This window comes from Callorhinus ursinus, unplaced genomic scaffold, assembly GCF_003265705.2.
Source record: "Callorhinus ursinus isolate GAN/ISIS: 27379988/994484 unplaced genomic scaffold, GSC_fseal_2.0 scaffold9, whole genome shotgun sequence".
In the NCBI taxonomy this organism is placed as follows: Eukaryota; Metazoa; Chordata; class Mammalia; order Carnivora; family Otariidae; genus Callorhinus; species Callorhinus ursinus.
The window spans coordinates 37,029,626-37,049,727 of NW_027397071.1; the positions used below are offsets into that span (position 1 = coordinate 37,029,626).

Here is a 20,102-nt window from a genome sequence, read left to right on the forward strand (position 1 = left end):
ACCATCCCTCTCTTCCAATTGCTGTACACAATTCTTTTTTTTTTTTTTTTAAAGATTTTATTTATTTATTTATTTGACACAGAGAGAGAGAGACAGTGAGAGAGGGAACACAAGCAGGGGGAGTGGGAGAGGGAGAAACAAGCTTCCCAGTGAGCAGGGAGCCTGATGTGGGGCTCAATCCCAGGGCTCTGGAATCCTGACCTGAGCCAAAGGCAGACGCTTAACGACTGAGCCACCCAGGCACCCCTCAAGACAATTCTTAAGCCACTTTTACCAGTGAAATATTTTCCCAAACTAATTATAATAGAAATCGTGATTTTCTCCACTAAACCCTAAGCAGGAATGTTTTCTCTCCTTCAGTCTGACACCTCTAAATGTGCTTAGGCTTCTAGGTATACCTGGTATAAACTTTTAAATTTTTTATATGGTTAAACATCCCAGACATATCAGTTCTTTACTTTTATATTAAGGAAATTTCTGACATATACAAAATTAGACAAATATAATGAACCTTCATATACCCATCAAGAAGCTTCAACGATTACTCACTTTTTCCATCATCTTCAACAATACAAAGTCTGTTTCATTTATTTTGTAGTACATCTCTTGCAGCATAACACATAAGTACTTCCTAGGTGTTTTAAATCCTACTGCAGCTGCAACCACCACATCCTAGGTACCACACAGACCATCCTCCTATTCCCTCAGAATCAAAACCCTTAATTCTTGCCTTTTATTCTGTCTTGGGAAGACTTCAAAGTAACTACTCAAAGAAAATCGCTAAGTTCTCATTTGATGAAATCATTAATAAAATTAAGATACATATGAAAATAAAACATAAGGATATTTTTAAAGCTACAGTACATCTCAAGAAAGACCTGGAGTCTCTATACTGATAAAGGAGAAGTGTGGAAACTAACAACTGAATCCCTATAATGGACCACACAGTAGGTGGTTTGCATGTTATTTCATAGATATAGGTTAAGAGTGTCATAGAATTAAGAATAAATTGGAAGTCAGACTGATGAATCACAGATCTGTACCCCTGAAACAAATAATACATTATATGTTAATTAAAAATAAACTTTATAAAAGAATAAATTGGAATACCAATCAAAACCACAATGATACCACGTTACACTAGTCAGAATTGGGATAAAATTAACAAGTCAGGAAACAACAGATGTTGGCGAGGATGCAGACAAAGGGGAACCCTCTTACACTGTTGGTGGGAATGCAAACTGGTGCAACCACTCTGGAAAACAGTATGGAGTTTCCTCAAAAAGTTAAAAATAGAGCTACCCTATGACCCAGCAATGGCACTACTGCGTATTTACCCCAAAGATACAGATGCAGTGAAAAGAAAGGGCATGTGTACCACAATGTTGATAGCAGCAATGTCCACAATAGCCAAACTGTGGAAGGAGCCGAGCTGTCCTTCAACAGATGAATGGATAAAGATGTGGTTCATATATACAATGGAATATTACTCAGCCATCAGAGAGGATGCATACCCATCATTTGCATGGACATGGATGAAACTGGAAGGGATTATGCTAAGTGAAATAAGCCAAGCAGAGAAAGACAATTATCATATGGTTTCACTCATACATGGAATATAAAGAATAGTGCAGAGGACAATAGGGGAAGGGAGAGAAAACTGGGAAGAAATCAGAGAGGGAGACAAACCATGAGACTCTTGACTATGCGAAACAAACTGAGGGTTGCAGAAGGGGTGGTTGGGGGGGAAGGGATAACTGGATGATGGGCATTAAAGAGGGTACGTGATATGATGAGCACTGGGTGTTATACTCAACTAATGAATTACTGAACATTATATCAAAAACTATGATGTACTATGTGTTGGCTAATTGAATTTAAATAAGAAAATAAATTTTAAAAAAAGAATAAATGGGAGAAGATTAAACTAGTTAAAATGAGTATTCACTCAAGAAACTTATCTTTCTACAATGTGCTGGACATAGTATAAGGCACTACAAAGATGAAGAGAATAAAGTATCTCTCCTTTTATTTTTTTTAGAGAGGGAGAGGGAGTAGGAGGGGGAGAGGGGGAGAGAGAATCTTAAGTAGGCTTCACTCCCAGTGCAGAGCCCAGCAAGGGGCTCAGTCTCACAACCCTGAGATCATGACCTGAGCCAAAATCAAGATTCGGACGCCTAACTGACTGAGCCACCCAGGCACCCCTAAAATATCTTTTTTATGGAGCTCATAGTCTAGATGGGATAAAAGATAATTACCAATATAATGAGGCTAACATTTTTAGTTAGAAAATGATTCATTTAAATAACATCTGAAAGTGTGAACACATATAAAAGTAAGTTCTCTGATGTTAAAGAAAAATGCCTCCAGGGACACCTGGGTGGCTCAGTCATTGGGTGTCTGCCTTCAGCTCAGGTCGTGATCCCAGGGTCCTGGAATCGAGCCCCATGTCGGGCTCCCTCCTCAGCAGGAAGCCTGCTTCTCCCTCTCCCACTCCCCCTGCTTGTGTTTCCTCTCTCGCTGTGTCTCTGTCAAATAAAGAAAAAACTTAAAAAAAAATCTTAAAAAAAAAAAGACAGATACATTCTCATACCTGCTTCTGCATTCAAAATTGTGATATGTTATTCGGACGGAAGTATTTAAAGATATGGCCTCATACAGAGATATAATTGGAAAAGGAAGGGCTTCATGGGCTCTGAAAGGGTCTTGGGGACTCCCGGGGATTCTGAAACCACATTCTGAGATTGGCTGAATTATAGGAAAGAATGTTCTATCAAATCATGTCAGTTCTCATTCCTCGACGGGAGTAGTTGGACCGAGCACGCCCTCACGGTTTTAGAATGCTAAATGAAGTTACTTTAATAACTTAATTCCTATAGTCAGTAACCTGAATGCCAAAGGATTTTATATGGGGAATCTCAGAGCCTTTTCCTAATCTAGTCTGAAGTGGCTTTTCTCCTGTCTGCACAGGCAGATGCGATGTTCTTGGCCACCTTCAGGGGGCAGCAGCAACACAACAATTCAGCCCCTCTGCAGGGTTCCAAGTGTTTTAAGATCGCAGGCAAGCCAGATGAATTGTTATGAAGAATGCGTAGAGAGAAAACACCAAAGGATAAGGTAAAACATGTAGCTCATCAGTAAGAGCTTGGTCATAATACAGAAGGCTGGGATGATGAAGGGGTTTAATGATTCCGTTCTAACATATTAATCATTCATGTCAAATGAAGACAACTAAGTACCCATCATAGGTTTCAGAGAGTGTATTGCAATATTACTATAGCCTATAGCATATTACTATACAATTTATCAAAAAGGCTGCATTTTTTTCAAATTTGATATATTTGGTCTGTATTTATAATATCGTATTTTTGTGAAAAGGAGAACGTACTCTGGCAATGGGATACAAAAGGTATGAAAAAACTTTTGAAATCAAGTAACTTTGTTGGGAGAAATAGATGGGACCACAAATGATTATAATACAAAGTATTAAGTGGTATAATAGCAGTATATATACAGGGCTATAGAAACATGGAAAAGTTGTGGAAAAGACAATGGTGGGGTGAAGGAGGGGGTTGGGGTTAAGTTACACAGAGACGGTGACATTTGATTTAAACCTTGAAAGATAAATAGGATTTAAGATAAATAGGATTCCACACATTCAGACAAAAGAAGCAATGTGAACAAAAACACCAATGCCTGATGACCCATTGCAAATTTCGGGAGCTGTAGGTTAGTTACCCAGCAAATCCATGGTGAAACTAGAAAGGCTGGGCAGACTGGGAAGATTCCCGAATGTCCTATTAAGAAAGTTTAGACTTGATCTACTTAGTCCAGGGGCACCTGGGTGGCTCAGTCGGTTAAGCGTCCGACTCTTGGTTTTGGCTCAGGTCGTGATCTCATGGGTCTTGGGATTGAACTGGGTATCCAGTTCTGTGCTCGGCAGGGAGTCTGCTTGAAGATTCTCTCCCTCTGCCTCTCCCCCCACTCGCACACATGGGCCCACTCATGTGCTCGCTCTCAAATAAATAAATCTTAAAAAAAAAATCACTCAGTCCAACCCCATATAAAAAAATAGGCACCAAGAGATTCAGTGACTTGTCCAGGTTGTAAGTTGTTCAGCCACAGAACAAGGAAGTAGACTCCAGGTTTTTTGACTGTTACTCAACTACTCATTTCACCTTACATTCTCCATTTTTATCTAATTTAAGTACATGAAACATATATATAATATACCCAATGGTAATATTAATACTGGTATCAACAGGCATAGCAATTAGTGAGATAAGCTTCAAGAAGCTTTTGAAAATGACTTAATAGCCTAATAAAATGTGTTCTAGAGTATAATTTTGGGCTGTTATAATTTCCAGGTTGAATATTAAGGTATGAAGCTCAAGCTGTGAGACAATATGTAAGTCTCATAGTAGAATGTAATATTAAGTACAATGGATCAAAAAATATGCATCTAGTATTTCTGTTCTAGAATTTCATTGGATCTGACCTCTGTATTTTCTATTAATTTTCCTTGACTTTTTAGACATGCAATTAAAATATTCCAAGAGAGCAAATAATGCAGGAATCAAGAAAAGAATTTTAAATCATAGCTATCATTTATAATAACCGTTTCATTGTGTTAATGTTATCTCCTTTCTCAAGGAACAGAATTGTCAAGACGGACAGCTTTAAATCTGCATTTCATTAAACTCAAGTAAATTCTTTGTCTCAACTTTTAAGATAATTTTATTTTTTAAAATTTTGTTTATTTGAGAGAGAGAGAGGGTGTACAAGAGAGCATAAACAGGAGTAGGGGGAGAGGGAGAAGCAGGCTCCCCACTGAGAAGGGAGCCCGATGTGGGACTCGATCCCAGGACTTCGGGATCATGATCTGAACTGAAGGCAGATGTTTGACGGAGCCACCTAGGCACCCCTTTAAGATTTTAGAACACCTAACTATATACCACAAGTAAATGTTAAAACCTATTTCTTCACAGTCTTTGGAAAAAATGTTTTGAGCTTTATAAAATGTGAGCCTAAATTTTTATCATTTTTTACTTTAGCAGAAAAATACACTTAAATACAATGTAGCTTTATTACATTTAGTTAATGAAGATTATAACCTTATAATTTAAAAATATCATAAGGGGTGCCTGGGTGGCTCAGTCGGTTAAGCGTCTGCCTTCGGCTCAGGTCAGGATCCCAGGGTCCTGGGATTGAGCCCTGCATTGGGCTCCCTACTCAGCGGGAAGCCTGCTTCTCCCTCTTCCTCTGCCCTCTCCCGCTGCTTGTGCTCTCTCTGTCAAGTAAATAAGATTTTAGAAGATAAATAATTTTTTTAATTTTAAAAGATAAATAAAAATATAAAACCAGTTATTAACCTTATCACAATTCAAAAATATTTTTCTGTTTGAAATAGTGAGATTGTTTTCCTCCTACCAACAATTCCTCACTGATAACCAAGAATCTTATTTTCAACCTGCTTTGATATTCTTCTGTATTAACAATATATAACACTTTGCACTCATAAGACTGTATGTGACAGTTTCCAAAGAGCATTCACCATACTATAAGCCCCTTAAAAGAATGCTGCTCTACTCTGTTCTTTATCCTTGGTGTCTCACACAACAACTAGGACACAGTACAAACTCAATTCATATTTGAGCAAGTGGATGAATGACAAAGAGGTAACAGGTAAATGGTCTGATCCAAAGTCAGTCCAAGTAAAATTTATGATTAACAGCTCCAAAAAGAGGGCTGACGATGAAGATGCATAAATGAATGAATAGAAAATAAAATCGAGTGGGTTTACATTAAGCTAGGTATCATGAAAAACCAGAAGTTGGTTTCACAAGCACATGGACATGGTACTCTCTGGAGGAGACTGGGCCTCCTCACCCTCTCTGGGAATGGGCAGACCCAGGCCTCTGGCTCCAAACAAAGGGAGGGTGAGGAGGCAGAAGAGGAAGAGTAGTTAGCTCCTCTTTATGGTCAATCTCTAGGGGTTAAAAAAAAAAACTCTCCTAAACACTTCCAGGGTGGAGAGAGATGAGGAGTATTTTAAGAGTTCCTAGGAAAGCTTTCTTTCCCAGAAATACCTACCCTACGCTTTCTGAAATCCCACCAGTTAAAATGTTTTAGTTAGTATACATGGTCTCTTCCAGCTCCAATTGACATGAGCAATTAGTGTCAATGAATGTTAACCTCTTCTCATTCCCATGATCACATTATTTAAAAGAAGGATTGCTGACCCAAATATATCTACAACATTTCAAGTGCAGGTCCCTGATGCCGGGTCCAGACTCTCCATCCTATCACGGCTTCAGACTTGCCTCATACGGACATCAGGGGACTGCTGCATCATACTCCAGTGTCTAGGGTCAGGCAAAGTAAATGGAAGTTAAGGTAAGGTAGTGTCACTGACAGGTAACGTGAGCAAGTGACAGCCGGTTGTAAGGTAACAGGGAATGATGGCGACAGTGTCAGAAGGGGTATGTGTGCCCTGAGGGGGAAGCAAGTGCTCAGTCCCGGGGTACTGCTGCTATGCAGAAATGACCCAGTTTTTCAGGAGACGCTAGAAATCCTTATCATAAAATGTACGAATTTGTAAGCATGGCCATGGCTGCAGGTGGCTTTCTGGCTGCTAATCTGTGGCCCCTGATCTAAAGGAACAGGCGGCACTGAGAAAATGGAGAGACAAAGGGAGGCCTAGTTTGGCCTGAAAGAAGGAGGCACAGTTAAGGGGGAGGAAAGGACAAAAAAGAGGCATAGAAAAGAAGGCAGAAGTCGAATTTCACCAACCTCAAAATGTGGCCCAGGGAGCCCCAATCTGCCTTCTAATCTCACAGTCAAAGGGAGGAGAGGACAAGAAGGAAAAAAAAAAAGGGAGGTGTGGGGAGAAAAAGAAGGGGTACTGAACACTTACTGGATGGCAGATACTGCACCCGGGGCTTGCACACACGGCTTCCCAGAGACCCGGCAACCCAAGAGAAAAATCCTGTGCACGGGGGAAAAGGAGGAAACATATCAAAACACTAACGGTACACGTGTCCCGTTTTGAAAGTCCCCCTTTCCATTCTTGATCATTTTTAACCATAAATATAATATGGTATATTAACTTTAGAACAAAAAACAAATTTTACTAGAAGTAAGTTGGATTTCAGGGTAAAAATCCACTCATCCTAGAGTGTAGAAAGTATAGTACCCTAAGTCCAGCCAAACTATGCACTGAATATTTAAATAGAAAGAGAAAATATAACAATTCCAAGTGTATGTAAAGAATATGTAATTTTGCAATTACAAAACCAGAAGAGAGCATGAAAGAAATTACACAGGTAATATAAACCACAAATTGATTAAACAAGAACAGAAATAGGTGAAATTATTAAGAATGTTGTAGGTCATTTTCCCTCTAGACTACCAAGATATTTTTTGTGTGTATATGGCCTATATACTATAAAATGTACTGACTGATCTCTTCCATAAAAACTTTTAGACATCTGCCCGTCTATTACATCCTTTTCTACATTTACTGCACTGTTTTCTTTCTTGTAGGCATGTGTTTTTATTTAAACAATACCTTTATTTGCCTTCAGGGTGTTTCAAAAATAGTTTTTTTTTCCTAATTGAAGTATGTCATTTTAGGTCACTCGGGTTCTAAGCAATCTAAATCTCCAATTAATCTCTTCAAAATATACATCCTCAGTTTTCATTCTGTTCACAAATGAAACCCTAACCTAAATACTTCACGTATAATTTCAGGGGAAAAATACTGTTCAAAAGCCTAGATAACATATTCCTCTGTTGATGCTAAATATAGCCAGCCATCTCAAGATGACATATATTTGACAATGATCAATCTTACATATCAAATTTTCAAAAATAGCACAGATTCCATTGAAAGTGAGCAAGAAAAATTGCTATTCACTACAGTTCAGCCTAAAATGGATGTAGAAATGTGAATCTTCTATTAAAACTGAATTACACCAATCCTGTGTTGAGGGAAACTGGATTTAAAAGAATTTTGTTGTGGTTTTTGCTCAGGGCTCCTTAAGGAAGTTGTTACAGATAAAATACACAATTTCCCACATTTTTATTTAAATTATGCCAGTCAAAATATAAAAGATCTTGAAAAATAGGGGGCTAATACCTGTGAGGATGAATCTTAACTAATTATATTAAATAATCAAATTTCATTTATATCAAACACATCTCCCCAGAAAACTGTCGCTCAATCATGCACTTTTCCACACCTCATTTTTCGCACACCTCAAACTCAAAAGAATTTCAGAGACTTACGTGTATTTTGAGTTTTCTTATGGCAGTTCTTTAAGCTGTACAAGGTCTGGGGGGGGGGGGGGGGGGTGGATAATGAGATTCGCTTAATGACGTGTGACTAAGATGGTATAAATACTCAGGTTTACTTAACGGTACTACCAAACACATAGTTATGTTGTGACTCGCAGGCCAATGGGCCCGTTACATGAATTCATTAAGAAAATTTAGCTGATGAATGATGCTCCCATTGCTTTGCAAATGGAACTATTTCTTTCTTAAGGCTTACTTACATTTTTCTACCTGCCTCTTTCCCTAGGACAGACATTTTGTTAGGACATCTCTTTATGCTATTTTTACCTTGTTCTCGCTCTCTCTCCACCGCACCCTCCCCCCAACTCTTTGTTCGCGTTATGGACCTTAAATAAATACCAAATGAAGACCTCGAAGCCATTGCGATAATCAACTAACCTCTCAACTCGGTTATTTTCTTTCAAATGCCAATACATTTTTAGCATTGTGGAGCGTTTCACAGTTTACAGTTGGAATGGCTTCGCATTTTCAAAAAGCATAGGGACAAGGGAGGTCTCAAGAGGTGACCACGTTTTGCACTCCAACTTCCAACTGTAGCTGCGCCACCCCAACATCCCACCTCGGACAAAATCGCCCCAAAACATACTTTGGAGGGAGGGGGATAGACGATAGGCTGTTAAATCCCATTTTACTCCTCAGCCTCCGCAGTGACAGACCGGGACTGGTTTCTCTTAAAAAACAGCAGGCATCAGGGCGCCTCGGTGGCTCAGTCCTTAAGCGCCTGCCTTCAGCTCAGGTCATGATCCCAGGGTCCTGGGATCGAGCCCCACATCGGGCTCCCTGCCCTGCGGGAGGCCTGCTTCTCCCTCTCCCACTCCCCCTGCTTGTGTTCCCTCTCTCGCTGTGTCTCTCTCTGTCAGATAAATAAAATCTTAAAAAAACAAACAGCAGATATCGCGGGCGGAGACCGAGACCGCGCTGGGGGCACGTGGTGAGTGGGGGACGACACCGAACTTTATACCTGCTTGGACCCCAAGGGTAGAGCGAAGGGACTGCACCCACTCCGCTCGCTCGCGGAGGGCTCTTCCCTGCAGGAGTGGAGATAGCACCCGAACGCAACTCGGCCGACCGGCACGAGCGGGGCTGAAAGCAGGAGCGCAGGCAGGGCGACGCGCAGACCTGGGCCGCCACCCCGCCGAGCCCGCAGGGCACCCCTCGCTGGGGCCGGGCCGCCCGCGCCGCCACAGCTGGCAGCAGCCCCGCGCGCTCGGGTACTGCGGCCGCAGCCCTGCCAGGAGCCGGGAGCGGGGCGCTTCTCCCTGCGGCCCCCGCCCCCGCAGGGGGGCGGGGGGGACCCGACACCTCCGGGCCCCCGCCGCCCCCGCCCCACGTTCCCCGACTCCTCTCACCCGCCAGGAGCTGGCGACAAGCGAGTGTCCTCGTTGCGCGCGGAGAGGCTGTGCGCGTCCTGCGCCTGGGTGTGGGCGGGGGTCTGGGCGCTCCGGCCGCTGCCGCTGCCGCTCCGGCCGCTGGGAGCCCTCTGGCCGCCGCCGCCGCCGCCGCCGTCTCCACCAGCAAGTTTCCATAAAAGTCCTGGTGCGCAGCTTGTCCCCGCATTCCAGGCGGGCCCAGTGCCGGCTGCAGCTGTTCCAGAACACTAGGCCAGTTCCCCCCACCCCCACCCCCGCCGTAGCGCCCGGAGAGGCGCGGGGGGCGGGGGGTGTCGGGGAGGGAGCCGGGAGAGAGGGCGGTGGCTGCCAACTTTCCGCCAGAACCTGCGTGTCGCCCGACTCTGGATCGCTGAGCCTTTCACATGGGGTCAGCCTCCACCTCCCGGCAGGGGCCGGGGACGGAAGGCCGCCTCCCCAGTGGGAAGGGAGTGCTGTTGGAATGGGATTCGTAGTCAGGCTGGAGCTGGCTCCCCCCCACCCACAGCCGGTTTGCCCTGGGGCCCACTTCTCTGGGCGACTCTTCCAGTCCTGGTTTCTAACCAAGACGCCGAGCCACTACCTTGTCTTCACCCAAAGCATGACCTTGGGCCAATTTTTCTTTTATTGCTGAGACCATAGGGCAGCAGTCCGGGGACCCCTTTGTCTGCCTGTGGCTGTCCTTTCCTTGGCTCTCCTCTTTAACTCCAAGGAGGGTGGTGATAGAGAAAAGTGGAAGGAGAAGGGGAAGGGAGGGGAGGAGGTTTAAAAAAAACAAAAAACCTAAAAGCAAATAATACTTATATAATCTTCCACCTTTCCTTAGTTGAGGGCAAGTCATCTCTGGTCCTTCTAAACCTACATAAAGGCACCTGCGAATATTAGCACCCAAGGGCCTTTTCAACCTGGACCTCAAGCCTGTCAATTAAACCCATCAGACAACCCATATTAAAACCCGAAATGCTCATCCAGAGGGGAAATTTTTCTGGTGGGGGAGAGTTTCAGTTCTTCGCTGCATGCAGAAAATAAATAATAAAAGATAGATGAAAGAAAAGAAAAAAATTTAAATTGAGCTAGCATCCACAGAGATACACCATGGACAACCACTTCCAACTTGGAGCTCTGGGCAGAATGTGGTGCTCAGGCTATATTTTCAGGGGTATTGAGAAGGCTTTCTCTCAGCTGTAACTTTTCTTCTCCACTCCATCCCCATACATTATTTACTCAGGATAGAAATTCTTTTAAAAGGTGTAAGCTATTTATTCTTCAATTAGAGAAAAGTTCCAGATTGGTAATTAAAACAGCTGTTTAAACTTAATCTAATATAGACAGGTGGGTGGATGACCCAGCTCACCCCGCCCCCTTGCTCCCTTCAATACCATCATCCTGACCTTCTTTAGTTCATGGAACTTTCCAGCTTCAGGGCCTTTGCACAAGCTGTTCCCTGCATGAAATCCTCTTTCCCCCACTCCCCACCTACCTAACTTCGGTATAAGCTTTTGTTGTCCACTTAGATGATGCTTTCTCAGAGAAACCTTTTTTTCACTCCCAATCTGTCAGTGTCCCCTATTATAAACTCTCATTCCACCCCTTTTCTCCCTACACTTTTCAACTTCTAAGGATACATTTATTTTCATGACTTAAAGTAATGAGTAGAAGCTCTCTTAACACATATCCACTCAGTGGATTCACCAGATTAAACAGAGTGCTCCATTTTTTCCTACAAAACTCTGATAGCTACCCACAGCATGCAAGGCCTGTTTCTTCTTTCGCCAACTCATTATTCATTCATTCATTCATTCAACAAATACACAGTTCTAGATACTGATACAGCAGTAACAAAGCAAATAAAAAGCTCTGCCATCATGGAAGAGACATTTTGTGGAAGGGGGCAGACAATGAGCAAATAAACTATGTACTTAGGGATATGCACGATGGATAAATCCAGAGCAGGAAAGTAGGGAAAGCCGTGATTGGGGCAGGTGGATACTGAGGGGACAGCCTCATTATAGATCATTCCTAAGGAAAGTGAGATGGTGAGCTAGGTAAATCTCTGCAGATGCAGAACATGAGTCATGTAAATATCTGGAAACACATGGGGGAAAGGGGTCCAGGGAAAGATTATAAAAAGCCCGAGGAGGATCCTGACATGTTCTAGGAAGAGCAAGGAGGCTTGTGCAGGTGAAGCTGGGCAGGCAAAGGGGGAAAGAGGAAGCGGAGTGGGGTAGGACATGGCTGGTGAACCCTTTTGCCCAACGTTGGAAGGACTTTGGCCTTTAACGTGGGTGGCCATGGTGTTTTGAACGAAGTAGTGACATGATCGGACATATCTTTAACACGTTCACTCTGGCTGATGTGCTGCAAATACACTAAATGAAGCAGGGAGACCAGCTGGGAGGCTTCCAAAATAGCCGGGCTGGCAGGTGATGGGAGTTTGGACCACAGTGATGCCTGTGAAGATAGTGAGACGTGCTCGGCACTTTTTTTTTCTTGGTACATTTTAAGAAGTAGAACTGGTAGATTTGGCAACATATTCAACATGTGGTGTGAGGACCAAGTTTTTAACCTAGAAGAATGGAGTTGTCATTTGCTGGGATGAGAAAAGACTGGCAGGAGGAGGTTAGACAGGTATAGTCAGGAGTTTGGACAAGCTAAGTTTAAGACTATTGGAAATCAAAGATTTGCCAATTTGTATGAACATTCCTCATATACCTCATATACCTGAGTCACTTGGGCTTGTTCTCCCACTTGATTGTATCAGTTGCATGCTATCGAAATGACATCAACATTACAAAAGGAAGAAATATAAAGGCAAAATGAGTTATGGTTTTATAAAAGCTAGGATGAAAGCTTTAAAGACTTGATAAATAGATGATAAAAATTACCATCGAGCTAGATGTGGGAAAGACAAATATATAAAATTGGGTACAAAATTATAAAAACTAGGGGGATTCAGTATACATTTTTTAAATTTTTTATTGTTATGTTAATCACCATATATTACATCATTAGTTTTTGATGTAGTGTTCCATGATTCATTGTTTGTGCATAACACCCAGTGCTCCACGCAGAACGTGCCCTCTTTAATACCCATCACCAGGCTAACCCATCCTCCACCCCCCTCCCCTCTAGAACCCTCAGTTTGTTTTTCAGAGTCCATAGTCTCTCATGGTTCGTCTCCGCCTCTGACTTACTCCCCTTCATTCTTCCCCTCCTGCTATCTTATTTTCTTTTTTCTTAACATATGTTGCATTATTTGTTTCAGATACATTGCTTTTCATGTAAATTTTTTCTCCTTCAAAAGTAAGGGAAACTGGAAATCCCAGATGATGATTTAGCGGTGCAGTTTATACAACAAAGATACCTCAGAACACTGAATGGATCCATATTCCAAGTAAAGGCCTTGACCCTACATCAAGACTGCTCAAAGAAAAAGGTCTACCTTAACTAGATATAGTGTATTATCGTTCCTTATGGTGGTGTCCAGCCACTAAGATGACCCCAAATGATCCCACCTTTTAATATTCACCTCCCACATTGTGTCAAAAAGGTGGTCTGTATGATCACTATAACACGATATGTTAGCATGGTATGATGGTATGTCACTTCCAAGTCTAGGTTATAAAAGATACTGGGTCTTTTGCCTTGATACCTCTTGGATTACTCAATTTGGGAGATGCCAGCAGTAGTTTTTTTTTTTTTTTAAGATTTTATTTATTTGTTTGAGAGAGAGAGAATGAGAGATAGAGAGCACGAGAGGGGGGAGGGTCAGAGGGAGAAGCAGACTCCCTGCCGAGCAGGGAGCCCGATGCGGGACTCGATCCCGGGACTCCAGGATCATGACCGGAGCCGAAGGCAGTCGCTTAACCAACTGAGCCACCCAGGTGCCCGATGCCAGCAGTAGTTTTAAAGAGACTCAGGGAGCTCTGTTATGAGGCCCATATGGCAAGGACCTAACGCCCCAACAACAGCCATGTGAGTGAGCAAATCTTGACAGCAGATCTTCCAGTCCTGGTCAGACCTTCAAATGGCTGCAATCTCAGGAGAGACCCTGAGCCACAACCACCAGCAACAGCCATTCCGGGATTCCTAACCCTCAGCAACTGTGTGAAATAATGTTTGTTGTTTCGAGCTGCTAAATTTTGGGATAATTTGTTATGCAGCAGTAGATAACAAACACGCTTGCTTTAACCTACTTTTTTAAATTAGCCACCCCTTACCACATTAAGGATCTAGTCCTTTTTAAAGCCCGTAGGCCTATTCTCTCACAGTGTTGTAAAAACAAAACAAAACACCCACACAGCAAAGTTCTGGAAATCATATATTTCAAGTGCTTGCAAATGTCAAAGTGCTCCTCTATATTCAAGCATTATAGTATTATTTCAAACATAGCAAATTATAAAAGTTCTGTAATCTCCTATATATAAATGTACTTTGTGAAAGGCTTTTGTGACACACATAAGAGACAGTTAAAAGCAAAAGGTTGAGGTGGTATTTGATGTACCAGTTGCTTTGCTGTGGCTTTTCAGTAAAGAATAAAGCGTTGTAGGAGGGTCTGCTTTACTCTTCTGTACTGGAATTCAGTCCTTCCCTGCACAAACGATGAAGGTTACTTAGAGGTAGGGGAAAAAAAAAAAAACAAAAAAACACCTTAGCAGACAAGAGCTGTGCATGATCAAAGATGTCAGCAGCATGAGGAGAGAGGGAGATCAAAGGAGAAGAGGTGGCAGGGTAAAGTATCACAGAATACCGGGTATGAAAAGAAATACTATATAATAAAAGTCAAAAGTGGCATAAGAACAGTAAGGAAGACAGTGGATGAACCAAATGAGTTAATAGAGATTTCCAGCAAAGCCCTACAAATAATATAACAATAAGACATGGAGACGCTTATAGAGACGTATTTTAAACATACCTAAAAATTCAGAGATGTTTAAGGTTCTTATCTTTATTTATTTACTTAAGTAATCTCTACACTCAACGTGGGGCTCAAACTCATGACCCCGAGATCATGAGTCAATACTCTTCCGACTGAGCCAGCCAGGTGCCCCGAAACCCAGAGATGTTTAAAATATACAAAACATGGCATTCGGGCAGTGGGATCGAAGAGGATGGCATGGGACAGCCTGGAGGATGGTAGGTGACAAAGAAAACAGAAGAGGAGGCTGAGGTGCTGCTCCAGCCTCCCATCCATGTCCAGCCCTGTCTCCTCGCTGGGAAGAGTGCCCACAGACTGGGGTGCTTTGGACTGTTTTTCTATCCAGGGAAAGCCGCCTTGCCATCTGGTGCCCCCACGGCCGGCCCGGCAGCAGCCCCTCTCCTTGTATGTGGACTCTGACCAGGAAGTGGGGGGAAATGGGAAGTCTGAATAGGGACGGGTGCACAAACATCAATTAGATAAATGTATATTGTGTTTGATGGCATTCCCAATCCAAACACTTTATTAATTAAAACACAAGTACTCTGGCTTCACTCATCACAGAAATATCTTTTCTCCCACTTCATCCACAGAGGAGACCATGTGCTTTGGCACTTGATTCCAACAGTTCTGCGGTCATCGGCATTTTCTGTGCCCATGTATGTGGTCTAACGAACACCGAGAGCTCCCATATGACAGGGTCTGATGAGACCAGTGTGATCTTGCAAATATATATATATATATATAAGCATTCTATAACATAGTCAATACATCAGGAAGATGTACCATCACTGTTTTATTTGGCAGTAAGAGAAATACATCCATGTTACAGTGCTTATTTTAGCTAAAGAGCCAGTGCTATTTTTTTTCTGCTACTGTAGTGTTTCACCTGTAAATTATTAAGTACAGTCCCTACATTTAGGAAATAGACACATTTACTAATAACAGCCAAGTAAGGACAATACATGGTTGTTCCAAACTAAGCAAAACATAACACAATAGAATCATTAGGAACAAAGAAAGAATGCCCCTATTTCCACTAATCACAGATTATACAAATTCTTGAGTCTCACAGAGAAATTTCTAAATGTAATTAATCCAAGCAAAAAACAAAAGATTTGAATTCAGCCTAATTCTTATAATCACTTTGAAATGTATATTCCAAATAATTTCCTAAGATGTGTTCACATTAAAATAAAAGCAAATTGTCATGAACATAATTTAAAATTTCTGATTATGAAAGGTCACAGAGAAGAAGTATATTAAATGTTACTTTGGCATTCCTATTTCATAGGTTTAAAGGAATAATAAACTAAATTCTTTTGTGATGCAAATAAGCACTCTTTAGGTAATCATTTAAGCAGAAAATGTGACATCTTTTTTTTAATTGAAGTATAGTTGACAATGTTACATTAGTTTCAGGTGTGAAAATGTTACATCTTAAGGCAAGAAAAAGTATGTAAATATTTTTTATAAAGTCAGGTAATTTAACAATAGAATAAAAATAAATGGATGCAAATAAACAGTACTATTTTATGAGAGAAAGTTTTTTGGAGCTGACTATAACCGTATGAAAAACTTGGCTTCTTTTTTTAAAAAAAATCTCATTTTGACATTTAATAAACATACTGTAAGCCTTAAATGAAGAATTACTAGCTTTTTAGTTGAACAAAAACGTGGAGAAACCAAAATAGAAAGTTACCAAACATAAATCACCTGAACACGGATCTTTTTTCTTCCAGAAAACAAGAGGAAAAACCGTTTTCTCAGGATGAATTCAAGGCCCCCCCGATTATCACGTACACAGGAAGATGGTCGGTAGTAGGACTGGTGGTGGCAAAGGTGGTTTTCTGACAGTACCAGCGTGAGTGTCTAACAGGGTTTTTTCCTAAAAAACTCTAGACTAGTTTAATCATTTTTTATTATTTATAACACTGCTTTAGTTGCTTAACCCAATTTCAAGGCAAACTGAAATTGGTACTTATGTCCTTAGTACTCTGCTGTGGTCAGAACCATTTTTAAGAGATGTTTCTTTTAAAAAGTTCAAGTTTCTTCCCTTACAATAGAGAGGGTTTTTTTTTTTTTTTCTTTTCTTATTACCCTGAAATTCTATTTGGTCACTCTTGTCTCTTTTGTTTTTTTGGTTTTTTTTAAAGATTTTTATTTATTATTTGACAGTGAGAGATACAGTGAGAGAGGGAACGCAAGCAGGGGGAGTGGGAGAGGGAGAAGCAGGCTTCCCGCAGAGCAGGGAGCCCAATGCAGGGCTCGATCCCAGGACCCTGGGATCATGACCTAGGCCAAAGGCAGACGCTTAACGGACAGAGCCACCCAGGTGCCCCACTCTTGTCTCTTTTGTCAAAGGCCACAAAGAAAGCATTCTGCTGAAGTAGTAGCTATGTAATTGACCAGAAGCTAATCAAATTCAAACACTGAATTTGACAAACCAGCCTCTTGAATATGGGCAACTTTTTTTTAAGGTGAAGTGAAAAAAGAGAAAAAAAAAACACCTTCTGGAAAGCCATTCATCTTATCTGATGAACCAAATCCCCCAGAGTTATCTTATGTAGTAGCAGCATTATTAAATAGTGCAATTCTTCAAAATAGATTTCAAATAATATCGTCCTCAAATAAAAAAAGTAATTAAAAGTTTACTTACAGCTTTGTTTATAAAACCACAGCTTAAAACAGTTAGCCCCCCCCACAAGAAAATTAATATAAACAATACCTGTCTTGCCTACACAATGATGGGAATGTGTGCATGCATACACACGTGTATGAATCATTCAAGGCCAATGGTACCTCAACAAGAAGCTAAAAATACAAGATATGAATTAAAAATTAAACAACACATAATGGAATTTTTTAGCTTTGATACTTCTAATGCTATTCCTCCATCAATAATAAGAATTGTGAATAGCCAATTGTTAAATTAAGAATATATGTAAGAAACATCCAGAGCTAAATATCAGAGCAATATTTCATACTGTTTAATGCTGTAACCCACACATTATGGGACACAGTACATGCAAAGAGCATGAAGATTCTGAAACTCATAATTTGTAACTAATATTACATAAATGTGGCACAAATGTAAATTTAAAACCTTAAAAGATTATGCTTTTCTCCCTCACTTTTCCTTTTCTATTCCTTAGTCAGAAACTAGGCACTTTAATCTAAAAATTCATTTTTAAAAAATATATTTTAGATATTTCTGGGTAACTCCCTCTTGAAATAAATAAAGCCCACCTTAGGAGCAAAATCAATGAATCCAATCTGCTGATATGCTGAGTGAGCCACTTTAAATAAGTGGTATATGATTTAGACACGAAATTAACACAGCTCTGAATGTATCTAATATACTCTGAAGAACCCTACTCATATGAACAACTCATTTGTTCATTTATTTATCATAAAGGACAAGAAATATACCTCCATGCCATTAAAAAATATTTTGTTCTATATTCAGGGGAAAAAAACCTTTAAAACCTCATGAAGATTCAAAGTGTGAGTATTTTTAAAATATGGGCATAATATGACAAATTCCCAGTGTGCTATAAGTTCTACAGAGGAGAAAGGAGAAATTATTTTACTGTATCCAGATTAATACCTTCAGATATTGGGAAATAGTTTCAAAACTACACACAAAAAATCTTAATTACCTCTCATAGTTAATAAATGTTATCTTTTTAATCAATAATCATTCAAGGGAAAATGCTCTAATCTATAAAAAGATAAAAGAAATTTCTTCAGTCTCGTTATTCTAACTTATAGGACCAACAATGATATATTTTGGAAACTGAGTAAATCTAATATAAACTGCTAACTTGTAAACTTCTCAGAGTCAATTCATTTAAATGTTTTATAATGATACTCAGCCATTACAATTTCTTTGATTCAAACATGAGCAAATGCACAAGCAGTAATGTAAGCAGTACATATTAACACCACTACTGCCTAAACTTGATTGAATAATAAATAACTTTACAATGAAGAATACATTTTCAGGCAAAGTTAAATTTGTTGACACTAGGAGTAATATATTCTTACATAAGGGGGCCACGAAGGTCTTGGCTAAAGTGTATATTTTCAAGGTGCAAAGTATAAAAACAGAGCTTTTGAGAAGGATACTGGACTTTGCAGACAGCTTTGGGACGACAAATCAACTAACTCCCAAGTACTGGTTTCAATTCAAGCAATATTTCTATAAAATATACAGCATTTCATGACTTAAATTATTACCTAAAGACAAGAAAGCGCCACTTTGGATACAGTACACAGGGATTCAACTGACAGAACGTCTGTGTAAATACAGTGCGATCACTCATTCTCTACCAGATGTCTTTTCCCTCCCTGAGTCCATACCCCCCAATTCCTTGTAATACATGGTACAAAATCAATAGTTACCTGAACTATCTCAGAGCACACTCCAATTGTATGGTTTTTATGGTACTTATTGTACTTTGGCTTCCAACAGGCCACTGGACATAACATGACCATGACTACTTAGACAGCTACTTGTATGCCTCAGTGCATCAGCTCCAAGATAGGCCATTAACAGTTCGGTGCGGCGAGTAAGTAACTGCATGAGGTCTTCAGCCAAAGTCTCTATACTGGAATAGCGCACCTTCTCGAAGTCAAAAATGTCTTTGAGAAAGAAAAGAACTTGATTCTGGAAAATGAACATAAAACAAATTGGCACTATCAGACCAAAATTACATCGATCTAAATAGTTACCAATACTGTAACGAGCACTGAATTAGGAGTCAGAAGGCCTGAATGCCAGTACTAGTTTCATATCTCATTGGAAAAGGGACCTTGAACAAGTGATTAAACCTTTCCTAGGTCTCATTTTCTTTTTCTGTAAAATACGGGATACTACCACTTGTCCTTTATACTATTCAGGGCTGACATGATGATGAAAAAAAAATCTGTGGGAAATGCCTGTAAACCTTAAAGCACTGTCTAAATGTAAGGGGCTATTATTAATTCTTTCTCAATAACTGACACTTTCAATGTTACCTCTGAATAGTGGTACTACTCTAAGACAGAAGAGTAAACTATTTCCAATAGTTGTAAATTTTAAGATTTTTTTTGTCTTTTTTTTTTTTTTAATTTTAGAGAGAAAGCACGAGCAGGGAAGGGGCAGATGGAGAGGGAGAGGCAGAGAATCTCAAGCAGACTCTGTGCTGACTGTGGAGCCCCACTCGGGGCTTGATCCTATGACCCTGAGATCATGACCTGAACCAAAACCAAGAGTGGGACACTTAACTGACTGAGCCACCCAGGTACCCCTGTAACTTTTAAGTTTTTCTTTTTTTTAATTTTTAAAAAATGTTTTATTTATTTATTTCTGTGAGAGAGTGAGCACATGCGCACAAGCAGGGGGAGGAGCTGAGGGAGAGGGAGAAGCGGCTCCCCACCGAGCAGGGAGCCTGATGCGGGGCTCGATCCCAGGA

At 40.7% G+C, this 20,102-nt stretch overlaps 2 protein-coding genes across 15 annotated transcripts in view; both read right to left on the reverse strand.

Annotated features, from left to right (window-relative positions):
- The window catches only part of NEXN (nexilin F-actin binding protein), a 42,937-nt gene extending 32,617 nt beyond the window's left edge, over window positions 1-10,320 (reverse strand). Inside the window, exons 1-3 of one of the 9 annotated variants that reach the window (XM_073896469.1) lie at window positions 9,708-10,160; window positions 8,290-8,335; window positions 6,917-6,988 (exon numbers count right to left, since the gene is read on the reverse strand). The gene's annotated coding sequence lies outside the window, so the exon portion shown is untranslated. Of the gene's footprint in view, window positions 1-6,916; window positions 6,989-8,289; window positions 8,336-8,944; window positions 9,175-9,319; window positions 9,340-9,707 lie in introns of those variants that run through there. The other 8 variants (XM_073896470.1, XM_073896475.1, XM_073896468.1 and 5 more) reach the window with 8 other exon arrangements.
- A 3,270-nt stretch (window positions 10,321-13,590) lies between these two features.
- Window positions 13,591-20,102, reverse strand: part of MIGA1 (mitoguardin 1) — a 91,060-nt gene continuing 84,548 nt past the window's right edge. For 3 of the 6 annotated variants that reach the window (XM_073896483.1, XM_025871935.2, XM_073896482.1), the window contains one exon: window positions 15,425-19,315. In XM_073896483.1, coding sequence (XP_073752584.1) covers window positions 19,097-19,315 — 219 coding nt within the window. In that variant the 3' untranslated portion in view covers window positions 15,425-19,096. Of the gene's footprint in view, window positions 14,317-15,424; window positions 19,316-20,102 lie in introns of those variants that run through there. The other 3 variants (XR_003208231.2, XR_012379405.1, XM_025871934.2) reach the window with 3 other exon arrangements.